Genomic DNA, 14730 nt, shown 5'->3' on the forward strand with positions numbered 1-14730 from the left:
ATGTCTGAGCAGGAGCGCATCCTGGAATGCCTGAGGAAAGAGATAAGGTCGCTTCTCATTTCCACCAAAGACGGTTTGACCCCACAGCAGCTGGAAAAGGAGTACCTGTTGATGGTTGGCAACCACTTGCCCCTGCGAGTCCTTGGGTACCGGTCCACCATGGAGCTGGTGTTGGACATGCCTGATGTTGTCAGTGTCTGCCCCTGCGGGGATGGGACTGTCATACTGAAAGGTAAACTTTGTAATCAGTAACCACGTGGTAAAGTTTTAGCCGTTATCCTGCATCTTAGGCCGGGTGTTTTCATTTAGGGTGGGAGAGGGGGGGGGGTTAGGAAGGAGGTGATCATAGGCAGCTACCTTTGAGGTTGTGGGCTAAGTTAGAGCTTTCACAAAATTAAGAAACCTTCCCCCCCCCCCCAAAAAAAAATGTACATTGACAAAAACTGCATTTTTGCATTTGATTTCAGATGATGGCCCCTTTCGTTGGGAGAAGCATAGCAATGGGACTTTTTTTAAATTATAAAATCATATTTTTTAATTCCACATAGCACACACACACATACAAAATCGAGGGGAAGTTTGTTGTTCATCTCAAGATTTTCAAACCTTTCAAGGAGTCAAGTAGCAGTAATAATGACATACTGGATTTTACCTTTCTCTCTTCATCCTCGGGTAGAGGAACTAATAAGCTGTTGTCCAAAATGCAAAAAATAAAAGAACCAGGGGTTCATATTTATCATGCTATCCAGAGACACATCTACACGGAGAGTTAAAAAAAAAAATGACTATACAACCTCAGATACAAAGGATAACAAAGGGAGTAAGTTTTCATCTACATATGATTTCTTTGTTCATCTCTTCAGCCATTCCAGATGAATCCACCAGAGGAATCGCAAGTTTAGTTGCAAAACAGAGGAGCAGTCATAAGGTTCGAAACTCCATGCAGAAGGGAAGGGCCAGTGTTTGCTCTGGGTCAAGCTTTCACCACCGAGTACCTTACCGAGGAAGGGTGCCCCCTATCCTTCCAGCTGTTGTGAAGAGTGAGTTGAAGGACCTCCTGGCATTATCTCCTGTTCTCCTGTCTGATTTCGAAAAGGCATTTGCCAAGCGATTTGGACGATCATTCCAGTACATGCAATATGGGTTCCTGTCCATGTTTGAGGTGCTGAATGCGGCTTCGGATGTTATTTCTGTAGAGCAGACCAGAGCAGGTTCTTTGTTGACGTTAAAGAAGAGCATATCAGAAGAAAAGCAGAGAGGGTGGCCAGCAGGTAAGCATGTTAGCATTGGTAACTATTGTGGATGAACAAATTTCGGAGCACTCGTGACACAGAAAGAGGCATGTAATGGCTAAGCTCCACCAATTTGTTGAAGTTAAATGTTGGCTCTGTCATTCACTAGCTGGGTGATGTCAGGCATGTTACTTAAAACATCTAAGCATTAGTTTCCTCATCTCTAGAAGTAATAATACTTGCACCTTGGAATTGTGCTGAGGATGAAATGAGATGAGGTCTGTAAAGTGCCTGGCATTTAGTAAGGTCATAAGAAGTAGTATCTATAGTAATAAAAGGGTAATATGCTAATTAGACCAGACATCCTTCCGGATGAAGCCAGGGCCAGAGGAAAGCCCGGGTCCTGGGTGCCAGAGAGAAGCCAGTGCTAGCAGCCAGGGGAAAGGAGGCCTACTCTTGCACAAATTTCATGCATTGGGCCTCTAGTCTATTATAAAAACACAAAATTAGCTCTCTCACTGTAAATGAACATTAGTTCTATGTGTTCACGTAAAGAAGATGAAACATGGAAAATGAAGTTTTAAAAATCATACTAGTTAGTAGTATTTGCCATCTGATCTTTGCCATCATTGATCTTTGATGTCATAGCAGGCACTACATTAATTTATGTAGTGTAATGATAACCACCTTATTTGTATAGCATTTGACCTTGGGTTGTCATTGCTATACCATAGACAAGTAGTGTGAGTATCCCTGTCTTACAGATAAGGATACCAAAGCTCAGGAAAGCCAAATGACTTTTCCAGAGTCACATGGTTGGAAAAGTGGTAGAGCCAGGTTAGAAACCCAGTTCTTATTATTGCTCCTTCATTGTTTTTCCTTTCCAATCACTGTCATTCTCAAAGGCTCAGAAACCAGTATAATCATTTGTATAGTGTTTCTCTAGACCAGTGGTTTTCAACCTTCCTAATGCTGCGACCCTTTAATACAGTTCCTCATGTTGTGGTGACCCCCAACCATAAAATTATTTTTATTGCTACTTCATAACTGTAATTTTGCTACTGCTATGAATTGTAATGTAAATATCTGATATGCAGGATGTATTTTCATTGTTACAAATTGAACATAATTAAAGCATAGTGATTAATCACAAAAACAATGTGTAATTATATATGTGTTTTCCAATGGTCTTAGGCGACCCCTGTGAAAGGGTCATTCGACCCCCAAAGGGGTCGCGACCCACAGGTTGGCAACCCACAGGTTGAGAGCTGCTGCCTTAATTGGAGTTTTAGATGTCCCTTTTTTCAGTAACACATTTAGGATCTCTTGGTTTTCTTCTATTGATGACTAATCACTTCCATTACATGTACATTTTATTGACTTAATGTTTAAAATGTAAGCTTACTTGCATTAATTTTTAGTTCTAAATTGAGGGCAATTTAGCTCACGGTAGCCTCGTATATAACCACCAGAAGATAAACTAGAAATTTCTAGTGACAATTTTTCTCTCCTTTTATTCACAAAAGGTAAAATTTTTACTCAGCCTTTTAGAATGAAACAAGAAGGATCATACTCTCCAAGTTTCCCAATAGCAAAGACACGCTTTTCACGACCCACTTCAAACATGGAGCCATTGAAGCAAATATGGAACATGGAAAAGACTAAGTCAAATGTAGTGGAGACTTCAAGGCTGAATCACACTGAAAAATTAAACCAGGTGAGATACTGGAGTTTGGAGATAGAAATACACTGAAAATGTGTTTAAATTCAGTGGTTATTACTTATATCTGATGGAAAAACTGGTCTTTTAAAATTCAAGTCATTCACTAATTTCAGATGTAACTTAAGCATTTCCTATGGTTCGCTGGATTATAAGAAATGAGAAGTGACAGTGAGAAAAGAGTACAATTTTGTCAACTCCAGGGTTTCTACTATTTTCTGCAGATGACTCCCAGATCTGTATCTCTAGTTCCAGCTTTTCACCAAAGTTATAGAAGCATATTTACAACTAACCTCAGGAATATCTTCACCTGAATGGCTGGCCCCTGAGCACTACAATCGTGGTATTTGTGTGTGACTATAATGCTGAAGGACTTTGAATAAAAACTATTAAAATATAATCAACAAAGGCCTGGTTAAGTTAGCAAGATAGCAAGTTGAGCTCAGAATAAGCATATGAAAATTAAATTTGAAACATAAAAGTGCCTTATTTCTGTAACTTAAAATACTAGCTTTAGTAACATATATAATAAAATTTACACATTTTAAATGGACAGTTTGAGTTTTGACAACGTATCTAGTCATTAAGAACCATAAAAATCAAGAAACAGAACATTTCCATCATCCCCCAAAGTTCCTTCATGCCACTTTGCAGTTAATCTCTTTCTCCGCCTGCAGCTACAGACAATTACTGCTTTCTATAACTGTAATTTTGACTTCCCAGGAGTTTCACATAAGTGGAATTAAATAACATCTAGCCTTTAGTGTTTATCTTCTTTAACTTAGCATGATGCTTTTGAAATTCATCCAGCATATATCAGTCGTTTGTTCCTTTCTCTTGCTGAATATCATCCCACTGTATTGATATACTTCAGTTAGATGTTATTTCCTGTTTGGGGGTATTATGAATAAATCCGCTATGAACATTTACATACACTTTGTATAAATATAGACTTCATTTCTCTTGAGTAAATACCTGGGAGTAGGATTGTTGGGTCATACACTAAGTGTGCGTTTAAGAACTTTATAAGAAATTGCCAAACTGTTTTCTAAATTGTCTGTACAATTTTACTTTCTCATGAGCTACATTGCAGCTTTGTTAACATTTGATATTGTCAGTTTTTATTTTATTTTATTTTATTTTAATATATATTTTATTGATTTTTTACAGAGAGGAAGGGAGAGAGATAGAGAGTTAGAAACATCGATGAGAGAGAAACATCGATTAGCTGCCTCCTGCACATCTCCCACTGGGGATATGCCCGCAACCCAGGTACATGCTCTTGACCGGAATCGAACCTAGGACCTTTCAGTCCGCAGGCCGACGCTCTATCCACTGAGCCAAACCGGTTTTGGCGATATTGTCAGTTTTTAAACTATTAGCCATTTCAGTGGGTGTATGATGGGATCTCATTAGTTTTAATTGAAATTTCTCTAATGATGAATAATGCTGGGCATATTTTTATACGAGTATTTTCCATTTGTATATCTTCTTTGAAGTGTCTATTCATATTTTTGCTCAATCTGAAAAATTAAGTAGTCTTTGTATTGAGTTGGAAGAATTATTTATATAATCTAGACATAGTCCTTTATCAGAGAAATATTTTCTTTGGTCTATGCTTGTCTCTTTATTTCTTTAATCTGATTTTTGTGGAAAAGTCTGTATTTTTGATGAAATTGAATTTACATTTTTCTTTTGATTCATGCCTACATAATAGATCTTTGCTTAATACAAAGTTACAAAATGTTCTCCTGTGTTTTCTTTTAGAAGTTTTATGATTTTAGTTCTTAGGTCTATTATTGATTTCAAGTTTTTTGTTGTATAAGGTACCTGGTATGGGTCAAGTTTTAATCTAGCTGGATTATAATTTGGGGGGAGTGTGTTTCTGTGCCAGTTCTATTTTGGTGCTTTTAAATTCACCTTCATTTTGTTAGGGCAAGTCTCCCCTAGTTAGTCCCTTTTCAGACTTTTTATCTATTCTAATGTATTTTTTCCTGGAAGTTTATAATTATTTTTGTAAATTCTAAGATTTCAATGAGATTTCTCTTCGAATTAAATTTTTAAAAATTTGAAGACTCCACACATTACATTTAATACGTTTATTCAATAACATATGCAGCTTTCTATTCATTCAGAATTATCTTATGCTCTTCATTGCAGATGTATAGTTTTCTTTATTAGAGTTTGGTGCATTTCTTGTAAGTATATTCTTAGGTATTGTGTAGTGTGACACTTTTGTTGCTATTGAGAATGGGGTTCTAACTACTTAAGGCTTATGAGGAAAGAAATTTGTTTTTTGAAATATTATTTTGAAACTGGCCACCTTACTGAACTTTGAACTTGTTTAATCATTTTCTCATAGGTTTTCCAAATACACCATAATAATGTTTATAAATGATTTTCCTTTGTCTTTTTCAGTATGTAAAGTTCTCATTTTTATTTTCTAAATTTATTTACTGATTGAAAATTTCAGAAAAAAATATTAAAGAGTGAATGCATATTTCTTTTGTAAAAATAATTTTCCAATTTGATTGGTAAATAACTATTACTGTCTGATTATTAGAGGTTAAACTTTATGCTTTTATTATCTATTTAGTGTTAATTTTTATCAATTGCCTATTAATTTTTATCTATTTTTCTGAGGAATATATATCTTTGATTCAAAGCTCTTTTCTGCCTTTTCTCTGATCCTGTAGGTTCCTATCTGAATATGGCTTTGGAGGGGGGTGGCGGAGAGTCAGTTTACATCTTTATTTATGCCCCTGTGTTGTAATCTTTTGTTCATTTGATTTATTGCCCATTCTTTGTGTTTTGTATATGGGCATTGTGAAATCAGGGACCCTCTTGATTACTTTCCTTATGTCAATCACTGATCACCTCCTGTTCTTTCATTCCCCCACATTATAACTTCTACCTTCTAATTATAGATATCCTCAAGATTACCTGGACTTTAAAAAATCTCCCTCACTCCATTCATTTTAAGTCTCTTAATTTGAGGCAAAAAACCATATTCATCTTCTTGAGAAGCATTCTTTTCCTAGGAAGAGCCCATCATTTTGACACCTTGAAACCAGGCTTGGAAAATATTTCCTCTGAAAGGCCACATAGTACATAGTTGAGGCTTCGAGGACCAAATTGTCTCTGTTGTAATCATCCCACTCTGCCCTTGTAGTGCTGAAATAACTTCGGACAATAGTGAGTGAGTCTGTGTTCCAATAAAACTTTATTGATGGATACTGAAATTTGAATTTTGTATCATTTTCATGTGTCACAAAATATTCTTTTTTACCCCCCCGCCCCCATTTAAAAATGTCAAAACCATTCTTAGTTCATGGACTATACAAAGACAAATGGTGGGCCAGTTTTGACCCATGGGTCATAGTTTGCTGACCCTGTTACAAGCCGTTTTTCATAGAAACGAATCACATTTGTATTCAGTATCCTTCCATTTACTCCCCCGATTTCCAAATTCTTGAAATTGAGTAAAAAACAGCAAAAACCTACCTTTATGTCCAAGGTCCTTTAGCTTTCTGCACAAAACTTGAGGTCTCTGAGTCTTTTTCCTTGGTCTCATTCATCCCTGTAGGATCAGCAATTCCTTCTCCATTGTATTCTTTCCTAATTTCTGTGGGTTGCACCTTTGTATTATCTCCTGTTTCTATTCTTACTCTCTTAGCACCCTAGTCTCCTGATTGCTCATCCCTCCAAATCTAATTTTCTGCCAGATTAAAATTCTGATAATGTCTCTCTCTTGCTGAAAATCTCTGTATCGGTTTTTGTTTATGTAGCTAGGAAGAACTTCATTTGGCGTATTCTGTAATAGGACTGAGTCTACCTTTTTCGGTTTCCTCTTCTACTACTTTTCTAATGCCTTCAGGAAAACTATTCTTCTTTTCTTTGTTCATGAAGTTCCTTCTACCTTCATTGCCCTCTCTACCACTTCTCTTCAATAGTCTCTTCATTTTTTTACTTTATTGGGGTCTCCCTTTGCCATTGGCTTCTCTCTGCTAAAATCCTCAGATCCCTGCTGTCTTAACTTGGGCCGCTCCTGTCTTTACTCTCTGTCTGTTGAGTTCAGATAATCATCGGTTATTTCCTTAACATTATTTTTCCACTTGCTCAACTTTGTGAATTTCCTCCCCTTTCCCTCTTTCCTTAGGGAGCCTTGCTTCTAAACTCAGAATACACTAGTCACTCTATTTTCTCACCCCACATTCACAGATCTTTCTGCATCCCTGTTGGTTCCTTCCTCCTTCATTTCTATTTCAACAGAAGAGCTTTTCCTTCTGCCCTTTATGGCCAGTCATTCCACCAGTGCCCTGGCTCACACTGAATCCTGCCTCCCAGGGACCTTTCACCATCCCATCTCTTCCCTGCATTAGGCAAACACTAAGTGTGTGTTTAATAAACATTGAATACTTTTATAAAGAGAAGAAAATTGGTAACAAAATTTTTTTCTGGGTAAGAGTATGGGATTGAGTAATTGAAGACTCTAGAATCTAATTGTTATAGAGAATGTTAATTCTCTGGAAAGTTTAAGAATATTTAGTTTTAATAAATATTTTACCTACTATAAATGTATTTTGTATGTATTAAATGTTACAGTGACTCTTGAGAACAGTTTTTTATCCAGTTGATTGAAATACATTTCCTTTGATAGATATTTCCTTTGCATATTATTCAGATTTATCTTTGACTTTTTTTTTTTTTTTACTATAACTTGAACTTTTATTTCTTTTTCATAGTTGGAGAACACCTTCAAATCAGTTATTGCACAGATTGGACCTGGTGGGACTATTAATCCAGAACTAAAGCATAAAATAAAATTTGTAAGTATTTTCTGTTTCTGGAAAATGGATAAGAATACTTGATTATACAATTAGATATCATTTGTGGCCAAGTTAATTTGCTTAAGAGTATTTCTTAGTTTTATATTTATATTAATGCCTGATCTTTTCAAATATATTGCAAATGGAGTGGCTATTCATTTAAGATCAGAAAAAAACTAAATAAATTACAGTCTTGAAGTTTTTTAAAAAATTCTTTAGAAAATGTTAAGTTCCTTCATAAATGTGCTCTCTTCCCAGTTTTCTTCCCCTTACCCTAATGAATCATTGTCAAGTTCTTTCCAATACCAGTTTTCTATATATTTATGTCAAATATTATTCTAAATTGTGTATGGTATCCCATCGTGTTGGTATACAATATTTCACTTTAATGAAATTTGTTATTGATTAACAATTGGGTTATTTCTAGCCTTCGCTATTAAAAAATGCTGTAGTTAATGTCTGAACATTTATCTACTAGTGGAATTGACCGAGGTATTGATTAAGTTTGATAAATATTACTACTTTTCCCTCTAAAAGGTTTGAACAGATTTTCACTCCTACTGACAGTGAAATGTTACTGTCTAATTATGTTGTTTTAACTTATATCTCCTGATTTTTACATTGAGCATGTTTTCATATGCTTAGTAGTCATTTATATTTCTTATGTCTTTGGCCTAATTTATTGTTTCTCCTTATTAACTTGTAAAAGTTCTTTGTACACCTAAAATTTTGGTGGTAGCTGTTAATTGTAATTTGAATAATCAGAGTGCCATTGTGACTCTTTCTGCCTTACTTTCTTTTGAGCTGTGTGGTTTTACTAGGAGAAATGCAAAAACTTTCGGGCATTGAGGTCCTGTCTTCTTGTTTGGACATTTGTTCAATATGACTTTTTTATGGTAACAAAATATTAGAGAAATAGTAAGCATTCATTGATAAAGGATTGGTTAAATTATCCACCCAAACTAGGGAATATCATGTGGCTCATAAGAAAGTTTTTATGTGTATCTCAATTAATTTACATGGAATTATCTCCTTGACATATTGTTGGACTCTAAAAACAGATTTTATAGAGTGACATGTTTAGTGTTATCCTTTAATGTAAATCATAAATAATGTGAATATGTTTTTGCATAAGTTGGTTTCTGAAATGCATCAACAACTATCTCTGAATCATAGGATTTTATAATCATTTCTACTTTGCATTTTTCTGAAACTTGAATTAAAAATTTAAATAAAATATATAGTATCTTGAAAAATCTAGGAAAATCCAAAGCTTTAAAAAATTTTATTGATTTTTTAAGGAGAGAGATGAAAGATATATATATATATATATATATATATATATATATAGAGAGAGAGAGAGAGAGAGAGAGAGAGAGAAACATTGATTTGCTCTTTCACTTACTTATGCATTCATTGATTGATTCTTGTATATGCCCTGACCGGGGATCAAACCCGAAATCTTGGAGTATCAGGACAATACTAACCAACTGAGCTACCTGGCCATGGCCAGTGCAAAACTTTTTATACTTTATTGGGATAGACTGAATCCATTTCTAGGAATTTATCCTAAAAAAATTACTGGACAAGTGCATAAGGTGCAACTATGAGGATAATTACTTCAGTGTTTGTGGTTATGAAAAATAGGAAATAGCTCTAGGGGATTGAGCAAACAAATTTAAGTATATTGAATATTTTAAAAACTCAAGCCAGAAACATGTTGATGCATATTTACTGACATGTTAAGATGTGTTTGGTTTGATATTTAAAAACTGATTATAGAAATAATGACCTATTTTATGTTAAATATAGGTATTTTATGTATACATAGACAATAATGGCTAACTGGATATTTTCTCTGTACTGTATTTTTCAAAGTTTTTTATAATGACCATTGTATTTCTTTTCTACCATTTAAAATGCTTGAACTTATGCTATAGAATTTTTTTTTAGATTTTTAAAAAATGTGACCTAATGGTATGCTATCTAGGCTAAAGAACTGATAGGAATTTGTGGAGAGCTGTGGAATTGCAATGTTGTGCAAGAATGATTTCTCAACTCTGGAAATGTTGGAAGTCACTGCTTTTTGTTGTTATAATGTTTTTTAAAACTGGAAACTGAAAAATATTGTGACTGTTTCATTCACTCAGTAACATGCTGCTTTTATCTTTGGTAATATTTACATTTATACTGTCTTATATTTTATCACCCAACACTCCAATGGTAACTATTTATATTATATTTCATTTTCTATTTATTAGGTTGTGTCCAGGTTTCCAGAGGGTTTACTTATTTCTAAACTGCTTAGGGAGTTTGAGGTGAGTGTTCCCATTTTCATCAGCCATGGTTTTTTTATAGCTTATGTTTTCCTGATGGATAGAAATTTTGTTGCTGCTACTTGGACCCTCCAAGGCTATGCTCTAGAACTTAAACATCTTGTTTTGATTTCTGATGTCCTTTTCTTTATTAAGAGAGTTTAAGAATATGATTTTTAATAAATAATTCATGATGCATAGGAAGGATATTTTTACTGTTTATTGTTACAATATTATTAGAAAAAACGTTATTTTTCATATCTGATAATACCAAGTAGCAGAGAGGTTGTAGAGATACAAAATACCTCTATGCTGCTTGTGTGACAAATCCCCTTTGGAGAGTGTTTTGGCAGTACCAAATAAAGCTTGAGATACACACCCCACTGATCCAACAGCTACACTCTACACACGCACTTTAGAGAAAACTCTTACACACGTGCACATGAAGACATTCATAAGGCATGTGCACATTGCAGTATAGTAAAAAAAATTGGAAACAGATTACATGACCATCAGTAGGAGAATGGATAAATAAATTTGGATTGACATGTATACATGCAATAATATGTAGTAGATAAAATAAATGAAGTAGATTTGTTCTGAAACCTGAAACATTTTTGGAACCATCATGTTTGGTGAAAAAAAAAATCAAGTTGAAGAATGATAGTTCAGATACTGCCATATAGCCAATTTTAAAAAATGGTTAAGACCTATACATATGTTAGCTGTGTGCAGCACTCTGCTCTGAATGTCTTTCATTAGATTTTTACAGCAAACGGAAGCACAAAGAAGTAACTTACCTAAGGGCCAGATAGCGAGTATGGAGGAGTCAAAATTTGAACCCCAGGCAGTCTGGTTTCAGAATCCTACCTTTTAACTACCATGCCATAAAAACTGACATATATTTATAGACATGAATACAGATATTGGGAGATACTATAGCATAATGGGTAAGATACATCGCTTTGTGCTATTTTATGGATGATATGTAAAGTCAGGATAATATTACCTAATGCTATAGTTTGGTGAGCTTAAATGACTTAAAAATAAAGTGCTTAGATCAGTGCCTGCCATATAGTAATTATTCAGTAAATGTTAAAAGAAGAAAACTTAGAAAAAATACATATCATCCCTCAGGATAGAGTTGGAGGAAATTTAAATTCATCTTGTTTTAAAGAAATGTATCTTCTAGAACCACAAAGTGTTTTTCAAGTAGGCCAATGGGAGAAGCTAAAACAAAGACTCTGATGTGTTTTGGATTAACAAGTAAAGTCACTTATCAGTGAAATTACAGAATAAAGTCAGAGAGTAATATAAAATTTATGGGTAAAATCAACCTCCTGTGCCAGACTCACAACTCAGAGTGAGTAGTTTTCTACCACAAACATTTTAGCAAATGTACTTCGTGTAATAAAAGTTCAGGGTGTTAAGATTACAAAGGTTAAGGAGAAATTAAAATAAGTCATTTAATGTTTCAGAAGCTCTTTGCCTTTCTTAATAAATAGACTTAGGCAGAAATTCAGTTTTATGATTATAAATATATAGTGAGTGTAGATTTAATTTAACTTTTATTCTAAATTGTAGAAACACCTGCCAACCCTTCTCTTTATTTTATCCAACATGATATAAAAGCTACCTGTATGATTTTTTTTCTCTTGAAATACCTGGTCAACATTCTGCCATTCTTTCAACATCCCTTATGAGATTGCTAATTGAAGAGAAGATAATGTATCAGCAGTGCAGCCATGGGATCTTCCTGCAGCTCCACATAAATATGAAGAGAGAAACCAGATAGCAAAACCAAAAATTCACAGACAATATATATAATAAAATTGGGTAGTATAAATTGCACAAGAAACTGGTGAAAAGGGTTACTTCCCAGGAGGTGATCTCTTTTTGCTCTGTATCTTTCTGAGACTTTTGAATATCATTTATTTAAAGAATTCATATTAAAAAATTCTTTGTAAACTAGCCTTTTGCTTACTGAATTGCATTTTCATAGTACTAGGTACCTACAGAGAAGGTAGAGAAACTATTAAAGTAACTAATGAACATAAAAGGGAAAGAAACCATAATACATATGTAAGGTACAAAGAAGTAAAGATACTAAGTTTAATTCACCACCACCCTTCCTGTGTCCTCAACCAATTCTTTATTTCTTGGGATATTCATAGTTGGCCTATAAGTTTTATAGTGAGGGATTATATAGGTCTCTTGGTTTGTATTAGACTTGTATGGAAGCAAGCCTTTACTGTGGTACCTGAGTTCACTGATCCTTACAGATTTAACTTGGCTAAATCCAAATTAAAGCACTGTCCAAGGTATCTGTAGATATTATATTTCTGTTACCTAACATTGCTGTTTCATGTTGTTCCTGTTTTTTTTTGTATGTGTGTGTGTATGTATATGACAGTTAATTTTTAAAGAACAACTTTCACCAAAAAAATTGGGCTTCTTAAACGTGATAGAACTCGTTGGAGCTCTTAGTGACATTCTCCATGTGGAGTTCAGGGAAGGAGAGCAAGACTTACTGGTGTTTGATGCTGATATGAAGCCTCTACCACGTGGTGAGTTTAATTACAATATGAAGCAAACCTGATTTTTAGTTGTCCCTGTAAGGATAAGGAAAACGAAAGCATTATTTGTATGTGTAAGATTCTTTGTTATAACCAAGCAGATCACACATTAGCCTTGAAAATGTTTTATATATAATGACCTTATTTCTGGTGATATTTGTTATAATAGGCTAGCCTGTATTACTATTCAAGATTATCTGATTTTTAAAAAATTTACTTTCTTCATTGTCCAGATTTTTGGATGATTCTGAAGAAAACGGTTTTTGAAACAGTGATCTGATGGGGAAGCACTAGGTAGTTCTTAACTCTGGCTGTATATCAAAAGCTATTTAGAAAAACATGGCGATTCAGCCCACCTGGTGTGGCTCAGTAGTTGAGCATCAGCCCCTGCTCCAAAAGGGCACCAGTTCGATTTGGGGTTGCAGGCTCAATCCCCAGTAGCCGATAGATGTTGATGTTTCTCTCTCATTGATGTTTCTGTCTCTCCCTCTCTCTGCTTCTACCTCTAAAATCAATTAACTTACTTTTTTTAAAAAAGAAATACATGGAAATTCAGAATAAATGGGTGTGCCTTGGCATCCAGCACTTGTGCTTTTCTAAAAATGAACATTTTATTTTGTGATAATTTTAGGTTTACAGAAAAGTTGCAATGATAGTACAGGGTTCCATATGCCCTTCATCCAGTGTCTCCTAATAGTAACATCTTACATTACCATGATATATTTATTAAAACTAATAAATTAGTATTGGTACATTACATTAACTGACCTTCAGAGTTTATTCTGATTTTACCAGTTTTCAAAAATTGTTCTTTTCCTATTTCTCTGTCCACTTCAGGACACCACATTGCAATTAAGGCACTTGGTTTTTGTTTTATTTTTATTTTTAATGTGGCTTAATATTTTTCTTTTGGAATTTTTATTGACATTACTATAGATTCAGATACACTTATTAAGAACTAATGCAGGCAGATCCCATGTACTCTTTCCTCTGTTCCCTCATTGGTAATGTCTTTCCAACCAATAGTACAATATCGTACTTATATTTTTACTAGTGGCCTGATGTATGAATTCCTGCACATTGAAAGGAAATTAATTAGAAGAAATATTTTAACACATTGCAGACCAGTAGTTTTATTGCTAGCTTTACCCAGTGGCCAGATAAGTTTCTTTTGAATGAGTACAAAAAACGTTTTACATAAATGTTAAAGGCATGTTTTAAAATTAAATACCCATTGCATTTGGAAGTTATTACATGTTCTTACAAGCTAATATCTTTTTAAAGAATCCTCATGATTGGTCACAAACCTTAGAACAGAAAACACAAGAATTCGTGTGATCCGTCCGCAATGGGTTAATATCGCTATTTGCCCTTTCTCTATAATAGTAGTGTCAACCAAATTCACAATCAACAATGACAGATGGAAACACACGTGTGTGATTGGCACCAGTGAGAGCTTTATATGTATCGTGCATGCGTGTCAACTTAGCCTTTTATAGATATAGAATAAACTTGCTTAATTAGACCTGCTTTCTGACTTAGCTAAACTTTTTCCAGCCCAGTGAAGCACCCCAGTTCTCTTTCAGGTAATTGCCAGCAACACAGCAGTAAATATCAACACAAAGCAGGTTATTATTGTAGATCATGCAGGGAGAACAAAGGGTAAAATATTTAACTGCAGCAGTGTTTGACTATATTCTGTGCAGTGAGAAAACCTGAAGTCATTTTCAAGGTCCACCATTTCTTTCTTCTTTTCAGTTGGGTCAAGTTTCTAAGCTTTCTAAATCTCCGTTTTCTGGCTAATGAAAAGAAAATAGGATTCTACCAAGTCTCCTGTCTACCTACTGTAGGACTTCTGTGAGGATCAAATCAGATGGGAAAATGCTTCACAGACATTTGGTTAAAGTGTAAATGTTTCCACCTGGGTATAAAGCAAGTCGTGTTCCTGGCTGAAAAAACTCCAAGGAGGCTAGTTGCTAGGGAGAGGAAGCCAGGTGTTGCTATGTGACGTCATTACCTGGCACCCACAGTGACCGTTTCTGGGCTGGCCATGGGGTC

General features: G+C 34.7%; 1 protein-coding gene across 2 annotated transcripts in view; it reads left to right on the top strand.

Annotated features, from left to right (window-relative positions):
• The window catches only part of TDRD5 (tudor domain containing 5), a gene marked incomplete at both ends in the record, with an annotated part of 46574 nt that continues 31844 nt past the window's right edge, over nt 1-14730 (top strand). For both annotated transcript variants that reach the window (XM_081111896.1, XM_081111897.1), the window contains 6 exons: nt 1-232; nt 864-1271; nt 2759-2949; nt 7698-7781; nt 10043-10099; nt 12510-12663. In XM_081111896.1, the coding sequence (XP_080968022.1) occupies nt 1-232; nt 864-1271; nt 2759-2949; nt 7698-7781; nt 10043-10099; nt 12510-12663 (1126 nt within the window). The remainder of the gene's footprint in view (nt 233-863; nt 1272-2758; nt 2950-7697; nt 7782-10042; nt 10100-12509; nt 12664-14730) is intronic.

The sequence above is a fragment of the Myotis nattereri genome, assembly GCF_964212035.1.
Source record: "Myotis nattereri genome assembly, chromosome: 18".
Classification (NCBI taxonomy): domain Eukaryota; kingdom Metazoa; phylum Chordata; class Mammalia; order Chiroptera; family Vespertilionidae; genus Myotis; species Myotis nattereri.